General features: G+C 40.2%; 1 protein-coding gene across 1 annotated transcript; it reads left to right on the top strand.

The window, feature by feature from the left end:
• Window positions 1-98: 98 nt before the first annotated feature.
• Cct5 (chaperonin containing TCP1 subunit 5) lies at window positions 99-13,139 on the top strand. The gene is made up of 11 exons (XM_027943886.3): window positions 99-269; window positions 3,702-3,762; window positions 4,247-4,411; window positions 6,027-6,225; window positions 7,768-7,960; window positions 8,042-8,191; window positions 9,536-9,655; window positions 10,284-10,469; window positions 10,912-11,049; window positions 11,497-11,677; window positions 12,863-13,139. The coding sequence occupies exons 1-11, from the start codon at window positions 165-167 to the stop codon at window positions 12,988-12,990; spliced, it is 1,626 nt and encodes a 541-aa protein (XP_027799687.3). The 5' UTR covers window positions 99-164; the 3' UTR covers window positions 12,991-13,139.
• The last annotated feature ends 2,171 nt before the right edge of the window (window positions 13,140-15,310 follow it).

The following is a 15,310-nucleotide window of genomic DNA, read 5'->3' as shown; positions in this document are numbered from 1 at the left end:
AGAAGTTACTGTCTGGCGTAAAACTAGTCTCGGTTGAAAAATAAATCTCCAGCGGCCGCTCTACGCATGCGCGAGCTGTTGAGCCCTCCCGCGAGAGGAAGGCGCGTTCTCAGTTCCGGAGCGGTCTCCATCGGCAGTGGGAAAGTAACTCCTGTGGCTGAATCATGGCGTCCGTGGGGACCCTCGCATTCGATGAATATGGGCGCCCCTTCCTCATCATCAAGGATCAGGACCGCAAGTCTCGGCTTATGGGACTTGAGGCCCTCAAGGTAACGGCTCGGGACACGCATGCGGTGGAATAAGGGAGGGCGGCCGGAGCTGTGGCTCTGCGCCTGCGCAGGCTTAGGCGCGGTGGTGCCATGTGCCGGCCGGGAAAGTGGAGACCCTCTTCTTCAGGCAGCCGTTCTCGGCCCCGGCCTCGCACCCCGCTTCCTGCGCTCAGGAAAGGCTGCCCGACAACGCCGTTGCCTTCGTGGGGGCTGGGGCGGGCCGCCAGCGCCCCCGGAGCTGGGCGGCGGCCCCAGGTCAGCCCGCGCGGGGAGCAGAAGCGCTTTTCGGCCGGCTCTGCAGCCCCCAGAGCTCGCTGGACTGCTGGGCGGGGCCACCCGTCTGGTTAAGGCTGTGTGTCCAGCTCTCAGCTGGTGTACCCGCAACAGCCCGAAAGAAACAAGCTCGTTTTCTTTGTCACTCGGAAAGGTTTAGTCGCAGTATTTCACTTTTGAGTGCTTTTATGTGTGCGGCGTCGTGGAAACTTGAAAGAGCGAAGAATGGACAGATATCTATAATTCAGGATGGTGTGTGATTAGAAGGGAGCCCTGCAGACATTTGATAACGGCATGGCATTTGATCAGGAATTGGATGATACACCGTAGAAGGCAACGTTTTGAGCTAGACTGAACAGAATAAGGCAGAATAAAGAAGTTTTAAGGAAATCAGGGCAAGAGTCCAAGTTAGAAAGGATCATCTGAATACAGATGGTAGCAGAAAAAATGTATAGGAAGGGACATTTTGGGGTGGGGCCCTTTAGGCGTTTTATGTGGGTAAAGCATGGCACCAGGTTCACATAGTGTCTTGTCGTTTAAATAACACAGTTCTGACTGTTGGACTTAAGTTACACAGCCTCTCTGGACTAGTTTCCCAGCCGGGCTAATTACTGCCTGAGGACTTGACAGGTATTGAAATAGTGTTATGAAGCCTCAGTGCTTGATCCATGCTGGGTACAGAGTTTATTTTCTTTCTTTAAAAAAAAAAAAAAAATTTAAAGGTACTCATATTACATACTCAGTTCCACTTTTCACCTAAAGGAAATTACAGATAAAGTAACATCCAACTCACCATAAATTTAACAATACAATTAAAGGTACAGATTATTTTGTATCAACCATTTTGTGCTAACTATATGGAGTTTTTTGTGTAGTCTTCACCCTATGGGATAGGTACTGTTTTACAGAACTGGAAATTTAGGACCAGAGAAATTGCCCATGTACATAGCTATTAAAGAGCACCACTTTCACCCTTGGTATTGTTGACATTTGGGTGTAGGTCATTCTTTGGTGTAGAGCCCTACACTGTGTAGGGAGACCTAGCAGTTTGCCTGATCTCAACTCACTACATGGCAGTAATATCTATCCAGATTTTGTTGGGGGCAGCTGGGCTTGTTTCTGTTATTGCAGTACTGAGGTTTGAACCCAGGGCCTTGCACACATGCTAGGCAAGCACTGTACCACTAAGCCCTCGTTTTTTTGTTTTGAGACAGGATCTCACCAAGTTGCCCAGTCTAGCCTTGAACTTGCAAACCTCCTGCCTCTTGTCTCAGTAGCTATGATAACAGTTGTGCACCACTATATCCAGCCCCCTCGCCAATGTTGATGGCCTAAAACATATTCAGATATTGTCAGGTGTATCCTGGGAGATAAAACTGCTCCCAGTTAAGAACCACTTCCCTATGATGGTTATCTTTTTTAAATTTCTCTATAAAGACATACCTTTCAAAATGTATTTTAAGGGCTTCCAGTGTTTTCACAGACTGAATTAACTTTATATCTTTTGTAACATGCCAGGTTGACCGAAAAGGTTTTACTGAACATGTGCATTTGAACTGCTTTAAAGAGTAGCGGGGATTTTGATGGGAGGAGGGCTTTCTATGCATGGGCACCTTAGAGGTTGAAAATGTGTTTAGAGAACAAGCAGAGATCATTTTCACAGAAGGAAGTTGAGTTTCAGATTGTGAAGGGCTTTGAAGAACAAACTGAAACTTTTAACTTGCATGTTGAGGCACTGGAAGTTATTTAAAGTTTTGGAAGTATTAAGTAGCTGTTTGGGGAAAATTAATTTAGTTGGGTATGGAATGAACTAAGGGCTAGAAGGCGATATGAGACTTTGAAATTCTGTAGGGAGCTTTGAATCTGAGTTAGGTTGTTAAAGCAAGAAAACAAAAAAAGAAAGGAAACAGCCTTTGGAGGAAATGTGAGCCTAATTAAGTGTAGGTATAGGGAGGGGTATTTACAAGCTTTGGTTATCTTAGGGTTCTCATGTCATTGGCATAAGTTTTATTTGCAGAGGGGTGGGAGTCAGCTAGGAAGATTGTTTGCTGTAACTAACACCTCTGAGTTCCAAGGATTTCTCTGCAAATTAATAAACCTGTCCAGATGTTACAGCAAGGCATGTTATTTATTTTCTTAAAATGTAGAAACAAAAACCTAGGGCTTATTTAAACCAGTAACATTAAATCTTTTAAGAATTTAGAAGCTCTGATTCTGCACACTTTGAGGCTCTTCAGTTTGAGGGTGTGTACCGTGAATCCTCTGATCTCATACAACATCTAGTTGACTTAAAAGAGAGAACCAAAATGGGAAAGAATAAAGGAAATGTCATTAGCCATAACATTTTCATGGGTAAAGGTTACAAACTCTTTTTCCCTTGTTATTTAAATCCTTAAAGTTAATTAGTATTTTGTTGAAATTCTTTGGTTGTATAACACGTTGCTGTATAACAATTTGCCTTAAAAATGCAGGGTAGTTGGCTTAGGAAGGAATTGTATTCTAAAGGTGCACAACCTAAAACAAAGCATGCTAAGTTCTTAGTTCAGCCACCAAAATCCTGTTTAGTCTACAATGTAACTGAACCATGGTGCCTTAAGGTTTATATTTTTCTCTCTGGAAACAGAACTGGAAGGATAAGGAAGAAGAAAGTTTAAACAGGTTAAAATAGAGCAGCCTACCCAATTATGTGCCTCCACAGAATCACTATTACCAAGTTCTTAACCACTATTCAGAACTTTTTTTCTTTGAATTATCTTTCTTAAAACCTTTGACAGGCAAGGGTAACTCCTCTGTTTGGGTTATATGTTATATGTAGAATCCACAGGAATATTTTCACAGTAGACCACAGTATGAAAGTTCAATATGTTGCATGTCTGTGGTTGGACTACAGCCCCTGGCTGGTGAGAGAATTGACTCATTGACATGTCGAGGGTTAAATGGGATAACAGAAAGCAGTCAAATTCTGTTTCTACTTTCTTTGCCTACTAAAGCCAGTAATCATAATTGTTAACACACTTAGTATTAGACCTGTCAATAGCCTCTTAAGTGTAGAAGCTGCCAGAAGACAGACAGGCAGAGATGAGTGTTTTTTGAAATCATCACCTCTGCTTCTAACTATTGAAATGGTTTGTAACTGGGTATCTTTTCTGTTTTATTTAGTCCCATATAATGGCTGCAAAGGCTGTAGCAAATACAATGAGAACATCTCTTGGACCAAATGGTAAGAGTCTTAACAAATCTGTATTCTTTAGCAAAAGTTTTAAATGAAAGTCAATGTAATATCTTTAGAAAACTGTAGTACAGTGTCTCATACCCTACACAGCCCAAATGTTTTAGTGTATTCCAGATTTCTTAAACATGGTTCTGTTAATTGTGTGTGCAGTTGTACATCACACTTTTTTTTCACTTATTATCACTTCTTAGCATTTTCCAAATTATATCTGTTATCTTTTGAAATTCATATATTTAGTGGTGGTCCATAATTTTTTTTCTATTTCTCTGGTTTTAGCCACTTAGATCTGTTTTTCAGTGTGATGTTGCTTTAGGTTAGCCAGTCTAAAAATGTCTTCATACAGTATTTTTATGTATGTTGAATTATTTGTTTTCTAATAAATTGTATAAATAAAAAGAGCTCTGAGTTGGTATTGGGTTCCCCCTTCTCCAAAAAAAAAAAAAAGGCCTTCTAAGCATTATTTTCTTTCTAGGACTGGATAAGATGATGGTAGATAAGGATGGCGATGTGACTGTAACTAATGATGGGGCCACCATTTTAAGTATGATGGATGTTGATCATCAGATTGCCAAGTTGATGGTTGAACTATCCAAATCCCAGGATGATGAAATTGGAGATGGAACCACAGGAGTGGTTGGTAAGAAAAGATAGCTTATCCTTTCTCATCTAAGAGGTTTGAAATCAATCACAGGGCTAACATGCCTACTGAAAATACTTGCTCTGGATCAAGTCATGGGCAAACAGTGGAATCTAAGCTGAGCATGCCACAGGTGTCCCATGCTTTTTAAAATTTAGTGTCACTGTGGGCTGGAGTTGTGGCTCAGTGGTAGAGTGCTTGCCTGGTATGCATGAGGCCCTGGATTCAGTCCTCAGCACCACGTATAAATAAATAAAACGAGAGATCCATTGACAACTAAAAAAAAAACTGAGTGTCACAAAAGAACAGAAAGAGTAGGAGGGCACTCAAGAATGTGAAAGAACAGCCAGCTGTAGTGTGTGGTTCTTTATTGTGGCTGGCTTTTTTTTTTTTTTTTTTTTTTTTTTTTTTTTTTTGAGGTGTAAAGGATATTTAGGACAAGCAGGGGGGATTTAATTATAGATCATATAATACATAATGGTATTGTGTCAGGATTTGTGTTTTGTTTTTGTTGCTTGTTGTTTTGCTTTGCTTAGTACCTGGCCATTGCTGAGGCTGGCTTTGAACTCCTGCCTCACTCCCAAGCTGCTGGGATTACAGGCGCCCAGCTCTCTGTTGTGTTATTTTTGTTTGCTTGTGTATTTTTTGTTGTTTTGTACTGGGGATTGAACCCAGGGGTGCTTAAGCACTGAGCCACATCCCCAGCCTTTTTTTAATATTTTTAGAGACAGGGTCTCTTTAAGTTGTTGTAGCGGGCTTTGAACTCTCTATCCTCCTGCCTCACCCTTGTAGCCTCTGGGATATAGGCGTGCACCACCACCACGCCTGCAGGATTAAGTTTCTTGACGGTTACATTGGAGTTTTATAGGAAAATGTCTTGGTTCTTGGCCAGATGCTAAAATATAGAATTGTGGCATCATGATTTCTGCAACTAATTTTCAAGGACTTGGACATGAAAAGAGGGTGTATGCATATCAAAATGTTAAGTGAACAGGTGTTCACTTTACTGTTCTTGCATTTGTTTTTCCCCTGACAGTTTAGACATTTATAGTTTTTTAAAGAGTTGGAAAAGATTGAAGAGATTAAAAATCTTTCAGGTTGCTTTTTCTGCAACTAATTTTAATTCAACAAGTATTAATTCAACACATCTGTTGGATGCCATTATGTGCCGACATGGCTCGGTGTCCTTGGAGATCAGCAGATTTAGGATCAACAAAACAAAATTCATCTGTGTGGACCCAAAATGGGAGGATTGGTAGAGGGAGAGAATAAATAATTAACAGATTTGTGAATCCTCTTAACACCAGGATAATTTTACTGAACAGAAGTCCCCTGGTCCAGGAAACATAAAAGTGTTATCTCCTTATGAAAATAAAAACGTTCTTGCATTTTGTTCTTTATTTGCATTCTTCACATCACTGAGGATTGAACATTGCTCTGTAAGGAGAGACATGCATGCTATAACTTCGCTAGGACCAAAACAAGGCCTCCCTTTCAAAAATAGCCCAGCTTCTAAGATCATATCCACCTTAATTCTGGGACTATCTTTGATAATTTTACTATACTAAAAGTTTTAACGTTTTTCCCAGTCTGACTGTCACTGTCCTGTTTGCAGTCCTGGCTGGTGCGTTGCTGGAAGAAGCCGAGCAGTTGCTAGACCGAGGCATTCACCCCATCAGGATTGCTGACGGCTACGAGCAGGCTGCCCGCATTGCTATTGAGCACCTGGACAAGATCAGTGATCGTGTCCTTGTTGACATAAAGAACCCTGAACCACTGATTCAGACTGCTAAAACCACTCTGGGCTCTAAAGTGTGCGTGTTATGTTGGTAGAATGTTTCCCTGTTTCTAAAGGCAAGAGTATGATGGCCAGTTTGTTACTGATTTGATAAAGTTTTCTGTTTAGTTTTGCTTTTATTTAGTGTGGATATAGACATAGGCATCTTGTGTTGTAATTAGAAGCTAAGTTTCCCAGTTCAGTTGCTAAATTTTGACAATGTTTGTGAAATATATAGTCCTTTTAATATAGCAGGATAGGCTGATTTGAAATCAACCAAAAAGGGTCTTACATAACACTTCTATTTCTATCATTTCTTTGTTAGGAAACTGGAGAAAAGGAGTTTCTAGTTTTCATTTAGCAAGCAAGCAAATTTACTGGTCCAGAGTTTTAATTTAGTAAGGAGGATCAGTCGTGAAATTGACTCACCAGGTGTTTGCATAATGCCTTCTATTTGACAGGCTTACTGCTAAGTATTGTAAGCACAAACACACAGTTTTTTGAACAATAACAGAAACGTGGTTGATTGCCATAATGTAGCATAAAAATCTAGTGTAAGGTCCTTTATTACACTTTTTATTTAACTCATAACAATGCAAGAGGCGGCTATACTTTAATATGTGAGAAAACAATATGTTTCAATTTTCTGTGTGTGTGGTAGTTTAAGCAAAAAGGAAGTGGTCTCGGGAAATGCAGGGGTCAGGGGAAATGCAGCCACTGTCTGCTGCCTTCTCTCCAGGGAAGACATCCTGGCAACTGAGAATAGCTTCTTGACAAGGTGCTGGCTGCCTTGGGTGGCCCACTCCATGGCCTATCATGATTTTCTCATGAAAGGAAGACAGTTGTGTGACCTGAACTATATAAACCTTACTTAATTGTTGCTTTATAAGTTGAACTTGTTCTGTTTGAAAGTTCTGTTTATAACTCAAGTATGTATGGTTTTTTACTACAAATGCTTAAATGGACTGATGGTAGCCAAATATAAAGCAGAATATTGTAAGTTACCTACTTAGGATACTAACATTTTCAGTTTCATGGTTCTCTTATGACTTGGATTTCAGACACTATTTGAAGTATTGAATTTCCCTTGTGGTTTTTTCTAGACTCTTTAAGTATTTCACAGCTTTCAAAAAGATGACATCCCCCATCTGTAACTGATGCTGTAGAGGGAATTCTCATAAAAGTAGACTGCCCCATCTAGGCTTTTCACTTCTCAGTAGGTGCCCGACTCTCAGAGATAAGATTTATTGCTTTTTCTGGGTGATTTATCTTTCCCATTCTACTTTGAACTTCTAAAGTAGCCATACATTTTGTAAAAGTAGTGCACTCTTTGAAAAGTCTCAGTGCCATACTACAGTGGTCTTTTATGTGCATTCGTAGTGGAAGGAAATAGTAAATTTTAGTGAAAATAAAGATGCACATTTTCCCCCATGCAAATTTATGGTCCCCTTTGGAATCTATGAATCCCAGGCTGAGAACCTGCCCCAGATGGAAATGAGGTTATGATGGCATTCCTTTCTAGAAAACTCTAAACAACATAAGTTTTGAAATCATTGTGAAAAAGTTCTGTTTTCTTCAGTGTTAACAGCTGTCATCGACAAATGGCTGAGATTGCTGTGAATGCTGTCCTCACCGTGGCCGATATGGATCGGAGAGATGTTGACTTTGAGCTCATCAAAGTAGAAGGCAAAGTGGGTGGGAGGCTGGAGGACACCAAACTTATTAAGGGTGTGATCGTGGACAAGGATTTCAGTCACCCCCAGATGCCAAAAGTAAGTCATTGCTTTTAAAGCTTCACACCATGTTTTAACTCTTAAATCTGCCAATTTAAATGTTTTTATTTTTCCCCATAGAAAGTGGAAAATGCTAAAATTGCAATTCTCACATGTCCATTTGAACCACCTAAACCAAAGACAAAGCACAAGCTGGATGTAACCTCTGTGGAAGATTTTAAAGCCCTTCAAAAATATGAAAAGGAGAAGTTTGAAGAGATGATTCAACAAGTAAGTCTTATATAAACTGTTATGAAATTTAAACTCTCAAAGGATGGAATTAATTAAGTATGGTTAATAAAATACATGTGGAATTGACCTGAATCATCCTTTGATATATTGATATAATCAAGGTAATTGTCCGTTACTTTGATACTCCATTATGTGATTACAAATAATGTATAACATAGTATTTGTTCAGTTTTACTTCATAAAAATAATAAACACAGAAAAAAGCCAAATGTCATATAGAAAGACATAAAATGAAATGGTTAGTGTGCTTTGAAGAGTAAGCACCATTACCTAGAGCTGTACTTTTGATTGTGCTATTTTCTCTCCTGGAACATTTGATGTGATTTTTAGATGAAAGTTGCTCAGTCAGGTCAGTATGAGTTTGTAAATATCTTAATGTTTTCCCCTGGCCCCTGATAATGAAGTGTGCATGTTACCTGTCAGCAGTTTTTGCTGACAACATTGATAAACTCCAGGGTGGGCAGGGGAATGCTGGGTGAGGTGTGCTGGAAAAGACAAAAACCAAGATAGATGATTTGGTCATTTGCAGGCTGCTAAGATGAATAGAATGGTGTTAGGGCTAGAGACTAAAATGTTAAAGAATGAGAGTGACCTAAGAGGAACATTATAGGCTACTGTGAGAAGCAAAAGGGACTCTCTTCCCATTTTGAGCACATCTTAAGGAAAAATAGCCTCCTCTTAAAAGAAGAATGCGGGGCATTTTAAAACAGTCTGTTTACAGCAGATGTGACAGAAACATTGCATACGTAGTCTACTCTTGATGACCCAACTTCCACAGAGGGAGGGAAAAGAGATGGATAACCAGGGAGTGGTGGGTGGTCTGAGAGGCTTTGGTCAAAATGGGACCCTGGAGGAATGGTTTGTTGTGTCCTTTCCTTCTTGAGAAAAGGCACTCAGGTGTTTATTTACATGCTTTCTAGAGCAGAATTGCCTGTTTGGGCCCTAAATTTTCTGTTGATCCTCAGATTGTCCGCTCAAATGAGACAAACAAAGAATATAGATGAGTGTGTGTTGTAACATTTGGGTCTTGTCCAGGTACACAAATGAAACCACTTCATGGGTATTTATGCCAGGGTAGAGCTGTTAACCTTTGGGAGAGGTTAATATTGGTCTTTTGGCAAGTCTTGTTTTGCTTCACTCTTAACAGTGGGATGCTGCATAAATTATAGATTGTGGTTTCAAAGCATAGTATGAAAAATGAGGTGATTACTATAGATACTTGTAGTGACATATTCATGTAGTTCCTTATTTTCTGTGTTACTTGTTGTTTTTGGTTTTGTAATACCTACTTTTTACTAGTATAACTGGTATTTCTTTTTCTAGATTAAAGAAACTGGTGCTAACCTAGCCATTTGCCAGTGGGGCTTTGATGATGAAGCAAATCATTTACTTCTTCAGAATAACCTGCCTGCGGTTCGCTGGGTAGGAGGACCTGAAATTGAGGTAGGAAATCCCATGCCAAGAGCTTACCCTGTACATAGGGGTTGAGCTTGCAATGTATTTAGAGGCTGTTTTGGTAGGAGTTGCCTTAAATAACCACATTATGCCAAGGATCCACCAATTAGAAGAGAATGAGCTGGGGGAAAGGAAAGTGCTAGAATCCTTTTTGATTGGATAATGGTTCTGTGTATTTCTTGTGTTTCATGCCATATTGAAATGCTTTTCCCTGGTTATTTCACTTGCTTCTCATTGACTTTCCGAGGCAGTAAGACTGGGCTCATCCCTTTCTGTGTTAGCCTGATACCAACAGCTGTCCCAAGCACTGTTGTGGACAGCAGATATGCACTATCTCTGTGGTTTCCTCCACTGCAGTACATATTCCCGGAAGAAAGACAGGAACCCTGCCTGGGTTGTTATAGCCACGTAGCAGCAAAACCAGACCAAGAATCCCAGGTCTTCAGAACCTGTTCATTCTAGCAAAGCACTTTGCATTGAACTTGAAATTATTTGTCCAGAGAGGTGCAGCAATTCTAGTGAAGAAGGTGGTTCTAGATTACATTTAGCTCTTTTTTGGTCCAGTTTGCCAACATTGACCTGTGTTGTCTTTGCCTCCCTGGTGCACCCCAATTAGCTGATTGCCATTGCAACAGGAGGACGGATTGTCCCTCGATTCTCAGAACTCACAGTTGAGAAGTTGGGCTTCGCTGGTCTGGTACAGGAGATCTCATTTGGCACGACTAAAGACAAAATGCTGGTCATTGAGCAGTGTAAGAATTCCAGAGCCGTAACCATCTTCATTAGAGGAGGAAATAAGATGGTAAGAGTCAGGTTGTTTGTCCTGGATTTCCTGATTTTGGTACATGGTTTGGCTTTTTTGCCTTGTTTTTTCCAACTGTAATACCATTACCATTAATCATGATGCTCAGTTACAGTGTAAAATTACTAACGATAGTGTTAACAAGGCCTTTTTGCTGTCCCTTTGGTGGGAACAAGAAACCTATATAAATAACCATTAACAATCTCTGTTCTTCAAGAATAAATTTTTAGCACATTATAATAAATGCAGATCAATGTTTTACCTCATAAAAGAGTATCTGAATATGGTAACATACCCTCACCATGTGTTTTAACCTGGATGGCTCTAATAAGGAACTGTTAAGACATATTTCAGTACCCAGCAAACTCTTAAGCAAAACTAGATATTTGGCTCTACATGAATAGACCTTGATCCCATTAATTGACACAGAACTTTTCCCTAGATCATTGAAGAAGCAAAACGGTCTCTCCATGATGCTTTGTGTGTCATCCGGAACCTCATCCGTGATAACCGTGTGGTGTATGGAGGAGGTGCTGCTGAAATATCTTGTGCTTTGGCAGTTAGCCAAGAAGCAGATAAGGTAAAAGACACAAAAGATTTAAACTAGAGGTTTGTGGTATGCGTAAGAGTAAGGCTGTGGAACAGAAGCATCGTGAGCTTCATGAGTGTTTAACCTTAGTTCATTCACATGACTTACTTACAAGCTCCAACTCACATCACCATAACACTAGCATTACTTGGCCATTTTCGATCATTACAAATCAGTATTTCTAACTTAAAAATAAAACAGTGAGACCTGCTTCGTTGTAAAAACATTTCTCGGACAAGTGTTTTATAATCCTCACTCTTATTCTGTAAAACCTTCTGTTCTGGTCAGTGAAAAAAAATCAAGACAACTTATTCAACTCTTTAAAAGTAGTCTTTTCAAAGTATATAATAATATAATTGTTTGCAGATTACTGCTGGATGGTATTGGTTGGGTCTGGTTTTTTCCAAATGCGCTTACTATACCCTTGTGCCCTTCCAGTGTCCAACCTTGGAGCAGTATGCCATGAGAGCTTTTGCAGATGCATTGGAGGTCATCCCCATGGCCCTTTCTGAAAACAGTGGCATGAATCCCATCCAGACCATGACTGAAGTCCGAGCTAGACAAGTAAAGGAGAAGAACCCTGCTCTTGGAATTGACTGTTTGCACAAGGGTACAAATGGTGAGGAACTGTCATGATTCTTTGTGTGGAGCTTTAAGTTGAAGAATAATGTTACTGTTCAGTATGTTATATACGCTATGAGATTTATCATCTTTTTAAATACTTAAACACGCTTTGGCTATTAGTCCTGGATTTTAGAATGTTTTAAACTGTAAGAGTTGGTTAGCCCTAGCAACGTGAAACTCATTACAGTAACCATAAGATACGATATGGAATTTCTAAGGATGGCATATCTTAATCTCTGCTTTTAAAAAATAATTGCCTTCCTTTTTAACACAAATGTCTTATCAGTGAGTTCTGGATGTCATAAAACGGCTCTGAAATGGACTTCTAGTTCACAGCTTACTGTGTGGTTATATGCCCTTAGACAAGTGAATGTTTTGTAAACCAGTGCACGGGAACTTCTCTTGCTGTTGAACAGGTGGAGAACTTTAGCTTGTTGCATCATTGGTCTCATGATTTCTGTCTGATCAGGCCATAACTGGATTCTTGCAATCAGTCCCAACCACATAATGTGACAGTTCTTACATAGAAGTATAGGTATATTTCTGTTTTTCAGGCTCAACATGCCAGGGATTTTAGTAACAATAACTCCTTGGCAGACAAGTATTTAATGTTTTTAACTTGAAGGACTGTGTGTATTAATATTAAGCATTTCTAGGAAACATTCAGATACCTTCAAGATAGTACTAAGTTGAGTTGTGGATGCTTTGTAGGATGCAGTGTTGCTGATGATTTCTTTTCAGTAAGTTACTGAGAATCCTGTCCCCTTGCAACTGTTAACCAGATTCAAATTCCAGAATGTCCTTGGGAGTAATGAAATTCATCTGAAAATTAACTGAGATTAATAACCACTTGGGCACCACAGTTTGATTTGGATTTTTTTGTTCTTGTTTTGTTCCATTTGGTTGAGTTTGATTTTGAGATGAGGTCTCGCTGTGTACAGCCCACTAGGCCTCAAACTTTTGAAGTCAGGGGATCCTCCTATTTCAGCCTCCCACTAGCTGAGACTACAAATGTACAGCACCACACCAGCTGTATTTAAGTTTCACTGTGATTTCATAAATCACAGTATTTTGCATTAGGTTGAGCATTAAAGGTACCAGGTACCTTGACAGGTATTTCACTGCTTATTGGTTGGCTATGTATGCTGTTTTGGGGTAATTGATTTACTTTATTTTTCAGATATGCAACAACAACATGTCATAGAAACCTTGATTGGCAAAAAGCAACAGATATCTCTTGCAACACAGATGGTTAGAATGATTTTGAAGATTGATGACATCCGTAAGCCTGGAGAATCTGAAGAATAAAAATTTAGAAAGTTTAGAATAAAATGTAGTAGCAAGATTTACTACTGTGATTAAATAAATGGGTGTCTTGTGATGCAGCTACAGTTATTTATTATCACTTCCCTTTTTCAGATACTGTAGATGCTATAATAAAAATAGTTGTTTGGTAACCATGGTTTCACTTGTTCAGAGCTGTGTAATTGTAGGGATACTGTCTCACAAGCTTTTGTATTCATTAAAGAGATCTCTTTAAACATAATCTTAATCTTCTTCAAGAAACATTTAGTGTACCATTAATTAAAAGCTGCCTTAATTGAAGGGGTTTGAGTATATTTTTTTCCCCAGAGAAGCTGTAGAAACTATTTCAACAAGTTTAAACATTGCATTTGTTCATGGGATACATTACAGCATTAAGACGAGTGTGGGCTTGATCTGATTCCTCATCGTAGATGAGTATTCCAGCATCTAAAGTCCTGTTAACTGGGTTACAGTAGCACAAGTGGGTACTTTTTCATGGTGCTGATAAGACCAGTGGTAAAGGATTTAATGCTCTTGTTGTCCCCTTTGCTTGATTTTGGTCCTGGTCACAGTCCATCATGCAAAATCAGAACCAGTGTGGGCAGTTGTACCACCAGCAGAGGCTTAGAAGACAGTTCAGATTTTAAAAAGAGCAAAATTAATTGAGATTAGGACTCTTTGGCTCTAGTGGGCCTTGCAATTGCCAGGTATAATAGACTGGTATTAATTCTACTTTGTAAAAACAGCCACAGCCCTTCATAAGGACTAGGCCTTGATCTGAGAATTTCACCTGGGTTGTCTCAGCTCTCAACCCAGTCTTTGGTGTTCTGCATCTCATTGCAAATAAGAGAGGCAATCTGTTTAAAGTTCCCATCTTATCCCCTATTTTGTTCCTACTTGTATTTGGTTCCCAATGTTTTCTAAAAGGCTTCTGTTCACAGAGTCATTATGGTAAGAGTTTACTTATATGCCACCAGTGGGAGAGAATATGCTGAACTAAATCCCATAGAATTAAACTGGACTCCTAAATGGCCTAAGTAACATTCAGGTTTGTGAGCCCAGACACTAGCTATTGGGTGTTCATGTTCTCTCTATTAAGGACTTTTAGTACTTGGCTAAATAATCTGTGGATTTAGGAATAAGTGTTAGCATTCATAAGTTTGGTGTGTAGAACTGCAGTTGGATATAAAGCATTATTAAAATTTGCACCACACATTCTGGGTACACACTGGAATGCAAATCAAATCAGACCTGCCTAGCAATCAAATTTTTGTATACTAATCATGGAGACTCAACTACCTGCCCACATCTCACCAGGTACCTTGACAGGTATTAACAAACCAGCACATCTCAGGTCTTGGGAGACTGGATGAATGAGAAAGGTGTCCTAAGCACCCTGTGTGTAAGGCTGTAACTAAGTGTCTGCAAACAGTCTGTGCTCTGACTTTAATGCTCAACCTAATGCAAAATGTTTTCTCATCCCCATTTGGTAAGATGTAAAACAGGCCCAGAAAAGTCAAGTGTAGTGAACTTAGGATTTTATGTTGTCTCCACATCTGCTCCGTGTAGATTCAATAATAGGCCAGAAGCCAGGCTGAGTTGCTTTTGACAATTTCTAGTGCTTCATCCCCTGGTTCCTCAGTGGTCATGCTGGATCTCACACAACCAGCTCCCTATGGGACAGCTAGAAACCTATGTGACTCACCTCACTGACGCCTACACCCCATGTGAACTGCACATCTGCCAGTAAGCTGTCAGTCAAAATTCGACCCCACATAACTCAAGCCTGTTTGCTCTAAATCCACCAGTTAGAATTCCCTGTGAGAAGCTGCTTGGGTAACACTGGAACCCCGTGAAGGCTTCAACCCACAGGCTCCTCACCGGCTCTTGTGATCTGCACTGGTTGGCTGGGCATACATGTCCTGAACGGCTCCCCACTGCCTTCGGCTCTGCGAGACATGCTACCCCTGTTTCCAGGATCTGTTGGTAATGCTGCTTCTGGTATCCAGTGCTTTATTGAACAGTTCATTGCCTCTATCATCTACTGACTGAGCCTAACTGCCCTCCGGATCAGCACTCTCCTTCCTAGAGGAACACCATCTCAGTAGTAAGCAGCAGGACACTGTCATGTGAGAGCCCAAGAACACAGGTCAGACAGGTATGCATGAGGTCATCCAGCAAGGGCACAGGAACCTATCTGTAGTCCCTACTGCTACAGGCTGAGACAAGATGATCACTTGAGCCCAGGAGTTCAAGGCCAGCCTGGGCAACATAGGAAAACCCCGTTCCCACCCCACCCCCCAAAAAAAGTGTCCTGTGAAAG

This window comes from Marmota flaviventris, chromosome 5 (assembly GCF_047511675.1).
Source record: "Marmota flaviventris isolate mMarFla1 chromosome 5, mMarFla1.hap1, whole genome shotgun sequence".
Classification (NCBI taxonomy): Eukaryota; Metazoa; Chordata; class Mammalia; order Rodentia; family Sciuridae; genus Marmota; species Marmota flaviventris.
Note: the sequence above shows the minus strand (reverse complement) of the source record. Positions and strands in the feature narration are given on the sequence as shown.